We start from the raw sequence: 13,018 nt of genomic DNA, 5'->3' as shown, positions 1-13,018 counted from the left end.
CATATCATCGTGTGAGACATCCAGGCAAACCTGGCCCTCATATGGCAAGGGGCGCACAGAAGCGCTTCTGATTTTAAACAAATCAGCTCATTCGTCCCTGATAAGGGTTTAACAGGGCATTGCTTAATAGGCACGCACGGTGCTAGAATGGGGGTAACGACCTTCGACTATTGTCGCAGCTGCAGATGTACAGAAGAGGAAGAGAGCGTCCAGCACCTTCTCTGTCACTGTCCAGCGCTTAGTAGGCGTAGGATGGCTATCCTTGGTAAACCTTTTCTACATGACCTCGCTGAGGTCTCTTGCTATGAAGTAAAGGCTCTGGCAAAATTTATAATTTCCACGAGGTGGTTTGACACGCTTTAGGCAGGGTAGGGGTCCTCTTTTGAGACCGTATAGGGTATTACAATGGGCCCATTGGTGGCCTAAGTAGTGAGCTGTTACCGTAGTGTTCAGCTCAGCCCTTGCAAGCTAACCTAACCTAAGTTCAATACTTTAGACCCTAAGCAAAAATTATGGTGGCCAAACGGACTGCTAGGAAGAAGCTGAATTCGTCGCTGTTTACTGATGCTAGCAATAATAATATTTATATTAATAACAGCTTTACTAACTACTACTGAGGATTGTTCTTAGCGGATAGTAAAATTAAAGAAGAAAAGCAGTATAAATTTATGGTTTAGCAATTCCAGGATATTAATGAAAAAAATAAAATTAAATTAAAATGGTAGTGCGTATGAACGTTTAATGATCTATCTGAAACTTAAATGTTAGTAATAAAAGTTTTGTAAAAAGTATGAATTCAAGATCCGTTCTTACACACAACAGCCCAAATATAAACAGCCCGACTATAATCATTAACAGTCGAGGTTCTGGCGACCTCGAACTCCTGATGGATCCAGGGGGTGGGAAGGCGGTATGGCCTAGAAGGTTGCATGTGGTCACACCAAATCGTTCCCGAGATGGGTTGATATATCCTGATAAATAAAATTTTTAATTTTCGGTTTCGGATAGGTGTTTCGAAGATCAAAATGCGTAGTTTGATATAGGCATCCAGAATTTTCGTTTAAGATTATGTAGGTAGTACAGGTTTGTAAAACGCTTTAAAATTTTTTACGGGAGTGATTAATATTAGAGACAGCTCAAATTTATTTGGACATATTTTGCATTAATGGAAGTTGAACTCTTACCTACCGGTCCAGCTTGAACAAATAGCTCCCAAAGTAAGGTCTCAGACACTTTGTCGTCAAGGCCCCCAACGTATATAGTTGCATCTGTGAAGAAAGTTGTTAGTCTGAAATTTGTAATTCTAGAACTACGCGTAAAAATATACAAGACGGATTTTAGGTAATTCTATACGACAGCATGTCACTCAGGCTCTATGTTCCATCCCACGATTCCGGGTAAAACACAAAAATTTTTTATGATATTTGATGGAGAAATTACCCAGCTGAAATAAATTGTATGTATTCAGGAGGTATGAATTCTAAATACATTAAAAAATATGTGATATTCTTATTTTTGGAATTGAAAACATATTCATAAAAAAATTGTGAAAACGTACGAACAATTCATTAGTGCCCAAGTGGAAAAAGTTAAATGTGTGGGTAAAAAGGGGTTAGTGATATACGACTATCCTTTTTACGAAGTTAAATAGATTATTTAATGTTTAATTTTGAATGTTTAATGTTTAATAAAGAATTAAGTTACAAATGAAATTCACAAATGGTTGAATGTAATATGAGTTAATTCCAATATTCAAGATGGTTAACTTTCACACGCGTCGTTCTGCCGTCGTTATGGTTTGAGTTCTCGTCGTCAACTAACTAACTGTTGCTTCTCGTTTGATCATTGTTGTTTCTCTTTGTTGCTTCTTCGTATCGCGTGCCACAAGGTTGCTGAGAAAAGGTCAAGATGTTGTTTAGAAACCTACTCCCACATTCGGCCATCCTGCTGCGCATTCGCCCTCGAATGCACCGTTGTCATCATCAGAGAAATTTACCCATGGCTTCATAAATTCGGCGCAAGTCGATGTTTGATTTGGCCCTTCGGTTTTACCAGATTTTACAACGTCGTAGGTATCTTTTGGCTTTACCTTTATAACACGGTAGGGACCCAGATATTTAGCTTTTAATTTGAGTCCTCCACCAAATTGCGTACGTTTTATTGCCACCAAGTCGTCAATGGAATACTTGTGGGCTTTTTTGCGTCGAAGGTTGTATGTTTTTTTGTTTTCAGCTTGCATATTCAAAATCTGCTTTTTTGCATGTTGCCTAGCCTCATCTCTCATATCTACATATTTTTGTCGCATTTCTTCTTCTATAAAATTTTTGATATTAACGTCGTCGCTTGTTCGCATCTTAACACCTGTCAACAACTCGAATGGGGTCATGTCGATGCTTCGATTATATGTGGAGTTAACGATTTGCTGTACCCTGTCAGTGTACTTATACTACTTACTTGGATCGTCTTTGCTTAGCTTTGATAGAACGCTTGATATAACGCCATTCAATCTCTCCACTTGGCCATTAACACGTGGAAGCCCAGTGGTTATTTTGAAATGCTGGATGTTTTCGTCTTCGCAGTATTTTCGAAAATCGTCAGACGTAAATGCCGAACCACGGTCCGAGAAAATCTGAACTGGGTTACCAAACGTCATACTCTGTAATTTTAAACGGCTAATTGCTTCTTGTGCTGACGTTGACTTGGTAGGATATAGCCAAGAAAATTTTGTAAAGGAATCGATAACGGCAAATATGTGTTTGTACGACTTGTTGGTAGACTCCAACGGACCAAGGAAATCTATATGGTACGTATGAAGCGGTGTTTCACCCTTGTGTAGCGGATGAAGTTCGCCCTCTTGCTTGCCTAACTTTCGGTTTGAGACAATGCAAGCAACACAGTTAGCTATATGCGTGCGTATTTTTTCTTCCAGCTTTGGAATGAAAAACTCTCGACAAATCAGATCTTTAGTTTTTCTCACGGCAAAATGGCCCTTCTCATGTGCACGTCTAATCACGTCTCGTTGCATACACTTCGGTACTACCACTACCTCAGTGTCGTCGATCAATTTGTGGAGAATACCTCCCTTTTGGAAATAGTCGTTGTACGTCTTCTTCTCTTGAATAATTTCAGTGATAGCTTTTAATTCTTCATCTTGCTGTTGAGCGCGTCGTAACGAGCTTAGTAAATCTACATCACTTATCTTCATAACCGGGTAGCGGCTTAAAGCATCTACGTGCCTCATTAAAATACCCTTGCGATGTTCTACCTGGTAGTCGTATTCTTGAAGGAATAGGATCCAACGCGCTACTCTTGTGCTTAAATCTTTTTTTTCCAACGTTTTCGTAAAGGCATTACAGTCAGTTACGAGTTTAAAATGTAAACCAAGTAAATACACACGAAATTTTTTCAATGCCTCTATTACAGCTAAAATTTCTAGTTCATAGCTTGAGTATTTACGTTCTGCGTCAGATGTTTTCTTGCTCATGAAATATATAGGATGCAATTGATTATCGTCAGGAAATTTTTGGAATAGCACAGCGCCATAACCGTCTATGGATGCGTCGGTAGGGACTTCAGTCTCATACTGTTGATTAAATATACCTAGTACCGGTTTTTCACTGAGTACTTTCTTCAGTCTGTCGAATGCTGCGATTTGCGTCTCCCCTATTACGAACTTTTGATCTTGTTTAGTTATATCTGTAAGCGGCTTAGCGATGACAGAAAACCCAGGAACGAATTTTCTAAAATACCCCGCAAGGCCTAAAAAGTTTTGCAACTGCTTGATATTTTTTGGTATTGGAAACTTAAACAAAGCGTCAATTTTGGAAGATGGGTAAATTTTTTGACCCTCAATTACGTGACCAAGAAACTCGACACGCTTTTTCAAAAAATTACACTTTTTCAGATTGATTACTAGTCCATAGTCTCTACATTGATTTAGTACTTTCTCTAAATTACACAAAGCCTCGCCTTCGCTTTGCGCAGGGATAATGATGTCGTCGATGTAGGGTAGTGCGATTCCCTGTCGAGATAAATCACGGAATATTGCATTAACGTGCCTTTGGAACACACCCGGAGAGTTTGACAAACCGAATGGCACTTTACGAAATTGATATTGTCCATTGTTCGTCACAAATGCCGTATATTTTCGACTAGGTTCAGAAACTGACACGTGAAAAAACCCGTTTTTCAAATCTATGGTACTAAATATTTTCGCATTTTGAAGCCGATCTAACTGATCTTCTATTAACGGCAATGGAAAACGGTCTTTAATAATCACTTTATTAATTTGTCTATAATCTACGCACAACCGATGGCTGCCATCGCGTTTTTTGACCATCACTACAGGGCTACTGAATTCTGAGTTAGAGTTTTCGATTATACCATCCTGTAACCACTGTTCAATTTGTTCATCTACTTTGCAGCGTTCTGAAAGTGGAAGTCTGCGCGGTCTACAAGCTATGGGAGTTTCATCTTTCAAAACAATGTTCATCTCTACATTTGTTGATTTGCATTTATTTGGTTTATAATTACTCACCAACAGATGCACCTTTTGCTTCGCACTTACACTAGCATTTTCATCAATGTTCCCCTCATTATCATTGAACTCGATATTCATCATGGAAAACACTTCTTTATTGTCCTCATTATGCTTTCTTATCAAAAGTCCATCACGATTAATATGAATATCAGCTATTAAACAAAACTCTTCTCCTATCACCACATCAATATCCATATATTTATCAGATACCACCAAAAAATTCACTTTGAACACATTATCGTCAACATATATTTCAGTACTAAGTTTTCCAATTGGTTTGATATTATTATTCATATTTCTTTCACCGAAACCTACCAAACATACGTTTGTTTGTTGCAGTACTGGTTTATTCAATGTCTTATGCACTTTATCAGTAATTATATTAAATTTGCTGCCTGTATCAAACAAAGCCATATATTTAACATTTTCAATGACCACACACTTGTTCATCATGTTATTTTTTGGGTAAAGACATCGCGTATTACTTGTTTCACTTTTATTTTCATTTTTTGGGCAATTTTTTGATATGTGTCCGAATTGTTTACATTGAAAACATTTCGTTCCCTTTCCCTTGTCCTTGCAATCTACACTCTTGTGCCCTTTCATTCCGCAATTGTAGCAAACAAATTTATCTTTTTCGGTTTTCACCGCACTTTTTGCTTCTACCTTACATTCGACACTCTTCTTATTACTCTTTCGCATCGTTTCGTATATTTTGATTTTTTCTTTAAATTCTTTCAAACTATGTGCACCGTACAATACTGCTTTGTTTACATTCAAGTCGCTAATACCTTCAATCACATATTGCATTAAAGCATTTTCTTCGATATTACCCCGCATTGCTAATTCCTTCATACTCAAAAAATATTCTTGCACACTCGCTTCTGCTTTCATTTTTTTCTCGCATAGTTGTTTGTGTATTTGTGCGCTATTTACAACAGTCTTAAACTCTTCTGCTAATGCTGATTTCAATTTTTGCCAAGAAGTAGTACCTCTTTCGCTTTGAATAAACAACTTTGCTAAACCTCGCAGTGATTTTTTAGCAAATATGAATTTTTGTAATTCATCCCACCCTAACATAATTGCAGTCTCTTCAAACTCTTGCAGCCAAATCTCAACAGAAATATTTTCACTTCCATCAAATTGCCGTACAGAGTCTTCAATATCACGAAAGTTGATAGAGAATCGTGTCACTTGTGCTGCTTCTGCAAACGGTTTTGTTGTTGTTGCGCCTCTGCTATTCGCTTCCAGTTGTTCGTCGCTTTCGTTATTTATTCGATCGTTGATTTTGACTTGGCTACTTGTTCGTGGTGGAAATCCAAAATGTTCGTCATTTGTAGTTACGTCAAAACTACACATATCACCACTACCATCGTCGCCATTCTCACCATTTTCGCTTTCGTCATCGTCGTTGTCATTTTCCCCAGCCTCTGCCGCAGCAAACAACAACGTTTTGTTCTGCAAATTCCGAAAAATGTGCAGCCCAACATTCTCTACTTTGAAGCTCAAACCCAACACGTTGCAAATGGATATTAGATCAGTGGCTGTCAAATTTTCATCGATGTATTCAAACTTTTGCTTGCAGCGGTCGTCATGTTCGTCGTATTCAAACCCTTCAAATTCGCGTAAACGTTTGCGATTTGATCTGTCTCCTTCGGACTCGAATACAAATTTGTGCAGAGCTACAATTCTTTGTTTGCAGCTTGTACGCAACTTTTCGCGTACAAATTCAAATTTTTGCAGACACAACATTTCCACGAATTTCTTTCTTATTAGAAATTTTATGCAATCGACTTTACTTCTTATTTTGCAATTTCTAATCGTTTAATATGTTTTTTCTTGCACAAAACGCCACTTTTTGCAGTTTTATAGTCACTTTTATTTATTTCGAGTTTTTACAATAGAATTGAAACCATTTCGCGTGTTTGCGCGACGCCCAAGAAAAAAAATTTATTCTGGTTGAGCCCCCAAATTGTGGGTAAAAAGGGGTTAGTGATATACGACTATCCTTTTTACGAAGTTAAATAGATTATTTAATGTTTAATTTTGAATGTTTAATGTTTAATAAAGAATTAAGTTACAAATTAAATTCACAAATGGTTGAATGTAATATGAGTTAATTCCAATATTCAAGATGGTTAACTTTCACACGCGTCGTTCTGCCGTCGTTATGGTTTGAGTTCTCGTCGTCAACTAACTAACTGTTGCTTCTCGTTTGATCATTGTTGTTTCTCTTTGTTGCTTCTTCGTATCGCGTGCCACAAGGTTGCTGAGAAAAGGTCAAGATGTTGTTTAGAAACCTACTCCCACATATGTATGCATAAAATATGCATGTTATATCAATGGTATTGTTTGTAAAAGTACACTTTTCTGAATTTTGTAGTACAACAACAAAAAATTGACGACCCTCATAATCCGGTAATGAATTTTAAAGTAGTAGGAAGGGAAAATTTCGTGCACTTTTTTACTACCTTAGCAATGTATTGAGCGGAAAATAGTGAAACTGTGGAATCAGCGTCAGTTGAAGAGTGCGGACGTGTTTTTTACTGCTCTTATTTGTTTTATTGTTTTTGCGTTTACTTTATCGTTTTGTTTGCTCTAGACAATGGATGATTTCTGTGGAAAGTGCAAACGGAGAAGTAAATCGAAATAAGGCAAAAGCAAAATGAGTATGTGAGCGAAATGTAATCACTATATAAGAGGAGAGACAGGTATACGGTGCGAGGGTGTGTGTAATAAGGTGTACCATTTAAGCCTTGTATGTGCGGGTGTTGATAAATATAGTTCTAAAATTTTTAAGGAAAAACCTATGGCCCGATTTATGTGTGATGAATGTGTTACATATATTCAGAATGTAGGCTTGGTGCTACAATAAATGCAAATCAGTGTGAAGAAAAACAACACAACATTAAATGAGTATAAATATGAGTTTGGAGAGGTGACGAAGAAAAGCCAAAATGAAATAAAAGCTTTATTGGAAGCTGTAGAGGGTCGATATACTCAATTAGTAGCAACAATGGAAAGTTCGCAAAAGCTTTTTGAAAAAAAAAAAAAAAATTGGTGAGATAAAAAGCTTATATGAAATGATAGAAGAAGTGAAAAATAAAACTGAAATAATTGGTAAAGACAATGAAAAGGTATGTAATGAAATAAAGAAAATCAGTAGTAATAATAATGAAAAAGGAATGTCATACGCAGAAGTAATGAAAAATAATAACTTATATTTAAGAATTCATGAGCTTAACACCGGCTTATAATAATTGAATTTCAATTATTATGTTTTCTAAGAGAAACTGAAAAGAAACATTTACTGGCATATTGCGATGGACCCATCTCGAAAACCGCCAACGTAATCATCAGGCAATTTTGTTTCACCGGGATTCGAACCGTGAATCACGTGGTGAAACTGCAGTAGCCTTTAACCACTTGGCCATCCTGCTGGTATTTCTTTCCATGCTTAATTCAGTTTTTCTCATTTCTAGACTAACAACACAATTGAGAGATTTTGTCTCTATATTAATTTGTGTGCCATATAGATTTGTTTTTGTAAAGTTCTTCTTCGTTGCGAATGAGAAGCTTTGTAAACTCGGGCTCAGTTGTACATATTTATGTATGTTTGTTTTAATGGTGTGTTCAGTTTATACTTATATTTAAGAATTCATGAGCTTAACACCGGCTTATAATAATTGAATTTCAATTAACGTAATCATCATCAGGCAATTTTGTAATGTTATCAAAGGTTTCACCGGTATTCGAACCGTGTATCACGTGGTCAAACTGCAGTAGCCTTTAACCACTAGGCCATCCTGCTGGTATTTGTTTTCATGCTTAATTCAGTTTTTATCATTTCTACACTAACAACACAATTGAGACATTTTGTATCTATATTAATTTGTGTGCCATGTAGATTTGTTTAGCTACTGCAGTTTCACCACGTGATTCACGGTTCGAATCCCGTTGAAACCTTTGATAACATTACAAAATTGCCTGATGATGATTACGTTGGCGGTTGTCGAAATGGGTCCATCGCAATATTTCATATTTCTTTATTCAGTCCATGATTTACAATAATCTTACAGACTAGATTATCAAAAATGTCTTATATATAAGTAGGTGTTAAAAAATTTACATAATATAGAGAACTATATGCCAGTAAATGTTTGTTTCTTTTCAGTTTCTCTTAGAAAACATAATAATTGAAATTCAATTATTATAAACCGGTGTTAAGCTCATCAATTCTTAAATATAAGTATAAACTGAACACAGCATTAAAACAAACATACCATACCTCAAATTCTATAACTATTAATTTTTGTTATCGTACCATATACTTACTTTCATTTTCTTTCTTTTCTATTCGACATCTCATCGCAACCGGTTGTAATTTAACTAAGCTCTTTCTAATTATTATTTCATTAAAGTTATAATTTTAATTAAAGCATAAAATCATTCGGTTTATTCATTTGGCATATTCCTCACATTGGTAAGCTATAAACAAACAACGATTTAGCCAAGCCGCTAAAACTGGTGACCCCGACGTGATCTTTTGCATTCACGCGTGGCATACACGCGATTTCAACCAACTTTGAGGTTAGCTACTTTCGACAAAATGACGGACAGCGGTTCGCCACCATCTGAAATCGGAGGTAATTCGCCACCTCCACCTGCCTCAGGCACAGTAGAAAACACTGTTGCAGCTGTATACGCCAGACTATCGGTACCACCAATGAATTGCTCCAACATAGAAGCCTGGTTCACTACCATGAACTTCTGGTTCACTGCATCAGGTATCACTACCGACAAGCAAAAAACTGCTACTGTGCTGGCAGCACTCGACCCAAATGTGATTGGCCAATTAAGTGACGTTATTGCATCAATACCTACTAGTGATCGCTTCGATTTCATCAAACAAAAAATTATTGCACATTTTGCTGACAGCGAACAACGACGTCTCAACCGCCTGCTATCAGATTTGCCACTCGGCGACAAAAAGCCATCCGAGCTTTTTTATGAAATGAAACGTGTCGCAGGTAACTCGGTCAGTGAAGCTGCACTCAAAAGCCTCTGTACAAAGCGATTGCCAGACGTCGCAAAGCCGGTAATAGCTGCCTTTTCCGGAACTGCCACCGATTTCACCAAAATTGCTGATTCAATAGTGGATGCCATCGCCCCCAACAACATCAACCGTATTAAATCGGTTCAGCCAAACGAAATCGGTGAACTACGCACAGCTATAGTTGAATTAGGCAAGAAATTTGAACGATTTACGACGCGTCCCCGCTCCCGCTCGCGGAGTGGCAGGCAAAGCCGTTTTGCGCAAAGGTCAAACAACCGTAGCAACTCACACGCTAATACACAAGGTGCAGCCAACTCATCCAATCAAGACTGCTGGAACCATCAAAAGTACGGCCGCAATGCCCGCAAATGCAGAAGCCCTTGCCGTCACAAGAATCGTTCCGTTCAATCAGTCGACACAACATCCACGTCAGCCTGACTACCACAGGCTGCGGCAGATGGTAACGAAAGTTGCGAAGTGCTTCGCTTGCAAGTCCACGATCAACATTCGAATAAAACATTTCTCGTAGGCACGGGTGCCGATGTCTCCGTTCTACCTCTCACTGCTAAGACATATGATGCCCGCCCAACAGCAACAAAGTTATATGCCGCATACGGTTCTGCAATCAAAGTTATAGGGGAGAAAATAGTACACGTCGACCTAGGCCTGCGTCGAGATTTTCAGTGGTCGTTCATTATTGCCGATGTAACTGCGCCTATCATTGGCGCGGATTTCATACGCTATTACGATCTTTTGGTAGACCTGCGCAGCAATCGACTCATCGATAACACCACGAATTTGCACTCTCCTGTAACAACAACAACTACACTTAAAACTGCGGAAATCAGGACTTACGATTCAAAATGCCCATTTGCTGCAATACTCGCAGAATTTTACGATACAACAAAGTTGGCTCCTCACGGTGCTTCGACAAAATCTACGACCTGTCACAGGATAATAACAACTGGTCAGCCCGTTTTCGCCCGACCACGACGTCTTCCGCCCGAGAAGCTAGCTTCAGCACGAAAAGAGTTCGAGTACCTAATGAAAGTCGGTGTCTGTCGCCCATCGAGCAGTAATTGGTCAAGCCCGCTGCACTTGGTTAAGAAAGCCGACAGTACATGGAGACCATGTGGTGATTACAGGGCACTCAACGAACAGACATTGCCGGACCGTTACCTACTCCCTTATCTCACCGATTTCACTAGCACTCTACGAGGTAAGTCAATATATTCTAAAATTGACCTCCGGCGAGCTTTTCATCAGGTACCCATTCACGAAGACGATATTGCTAAAACCGCCATCACAACACCCTTCGGGCTGTTCGAGTTCAAATTTATGACATTTGGACTCTGCAATGCTGCGCAGACGTTCCAACGACTAATCAACGAAGTGTTACGAGGTATTAATTGCGCGTTTCCGTATATCGACGATATTTGTATCGCTTCAACGTCCATCGAACAACATCGCAACGACATACGCACTGTTCTTCAACGCCTTCGAGAATATAAAACAAAGCAAGTGGCAACTCTAGCTAAGCAAGTCGAAAGTTTCTTTGCTCGTCTATTTGAAAATTTAATAAGTTGATTTAAAGTGTCATACAATTGCTAAATATATGGTTATATCATTTCTATTGATCGGAAGTTAATGGACGTATTTTGCTCTCTGGCGTATTTCTTGTAGAAATTGCGAATCTAAAATTAAATTGTAGTGCAACAACAATAACTAGTGAATTTAAAATTGAATTGCATGCAACAACAACCAGTGCAAGAACAAGTAAATACACTTTGCGCCATCACTAACTAGTCTGACACTTTCCAAGCGTTCAACTGCGCCACCTGTGTGTGAAGACATCTGTCCATCAGTTTATATTAAGGTGACCAGACGTTCATTATTGAATCTAAAAGTACCTTAAGTAAGACTTAATAAAATTCTTATATATTGCGATGTCTTTTGCTGCTCCCACCTCCGTTGCTCCCAAGCGTAAACTGAGCACTGTTTCTCCAACTGCTAAGGTGTTTAAGCTTGATGAAAGTATCACCCTTGAGAAGGTCTTTGCCAAGCTGACCGAACTTGAAGTGACAGTTCAACAGCACACTGAGCAATTGCGGCCTTTAATTCAAAGCGTAGCGAATAGGTTGACAGAGGTGGAAAATAAGCTTTCTAAGCGAATGGAGGAAGAAATATCAGTGCTTAATGCTACGATTGCTGAATCGTCTGCTCGAATCTCTGTTTTGGAAGCCAATGCGATGAAATTTGAAGAGGACATGGCATGCATGAAAAATATGTTAGCTGGTGTCATTTAACAGGGTGCTGTGCCGGATATCTCCGCTGATGCGGTTACTTTCGGCATCCCGTATCTTGAAGGTGAAGACTTAAAACGTGTATTTAACCTGTTGTGTAAATCTATCGACTTCCATTCTCCTCAAATAAGAGATATTTTTCGCACAAAACCTTCAAATTTAAATCCAAATAGTGCTATTATTATAAAATTTCACTCGCCTCTCGACCGTAACCGGACCCTGCGAGCTTTTCGTGAGCATCGGAAAAGAACAAAGTCGGCTATTCCCCTAAATCCTCTTGGTTGTGAGGGTTTTTTTCATATTTATGAAAGCCTCTCTAAAGAGAATAGACTTCTGCTGCAAGAAGCTGTAAAATTGCGACGAAATGGGAAGCTGAAGTCAGCATTTACAATTCGAGGTGCAGTGTATGTGAGGAGTGACAGCGCTGCGAACAGCCCGCCAACTGCCATAAGCTGCGTAGACGACTTACATCAGTTTCGCTAGTTTAGTCTTAAGTATTTGTCCTAGTTGTAGTGAATTAATCTTTGTAAGGGTAGTTAAACTCAGTTATTGCACTTTCTTGTTTTCTTAAAGTTGCTTTTCACTTGTGCTGTCCTAATGTTGGTGGGTAATGATGCGAATAGCATTGGCGATAATAGTCTTGTACTTATGAATATTTTATGCAGTCGTCAAAAGGGGTTTAATGTCGTACACTTCAATGCGAGAAGCCTAAATATTGAGAAAATGGATCAGGTTAGGAGAACATTTGAGCAATCTTCGGTGGATGTTATATGTATGTCGGAGACATGGCTTAGGCATGAGATAAAGGATGCGCACTTTGAGATAGATGGGTATACGATGTATCGAAATGATCGAATGAATAAAAGGGGTGGTGGGGTAGCCATTTACTGCAAAAAATATCTAAAATCGAGCATGGTATCCCATGCAGGCGGAGTTACAACTGAGTACTTGTTGGTTCAGGTGTCCAGTCCCCTGTCTAAAGTCCTCTTGTCTTGTGTGTACAATCCCAATGGATGTTTCAGTGTAAATGATTTCTTTAATACGCTGTCTGTAGTAGCTGTTGATTATGATGAAATAATAGTATGTGGTGATTTTAATGTAAATATGTTATCACGTGAT

The 13,018-nt window shown here is 38.5% G+C and overlaps 1 protein-coding gene across 7 annotated transcripts in view; it reads right to left on the bottom strand.

Annotated features, from left to right (window-relative positions):
• The window catches only part of Spx (Spliceosomal protein on the X), a 150,586-nt gene that overhangs the window by 94,343 nt on the left and 43,225 nt on the right, over positions 1-13,018 (bottom strand). Inside the window, exon 2 of one of the 7 annotated variants that reach the window (XM_067782238.1) lies at positions 1,185-1,268. The exons of 3 other annotated variants lie outside the window; for them this stretch is intronic. In XM_067782238.1, coding sequence (XP_067638339.1) covers positions 1,185-1,268 — 84 coding nt within the window. Of the gene's footprint in view, positions 1-1,184; positions 1,289-13,018 lie in introns of those variants that run through there. 3 more of the 7 variants (XM_067782240.1, XM_067782242.1, XM_067782243.1) reach the window with 3 other exon arrangements.

Source organism: Eurosta solidaginis, chromosome 4 (assembly GCF_040869045.1).
Source record: "Eurosta solidaginis isolate ZX-2024a chromosome 4, ASM4086904v1, whole genome shotgun sequence".
In the NCBI taxonomy this organism is placed as follows: Eukaryota; Metazoa; Arthropoda; class Insecta; order Diptera; family Tephritidae; genus Eurosta; species Eurosta solidaginis.
This window is presented reverse-complemented; position numbering and strand designations above follow the sequence as displayed.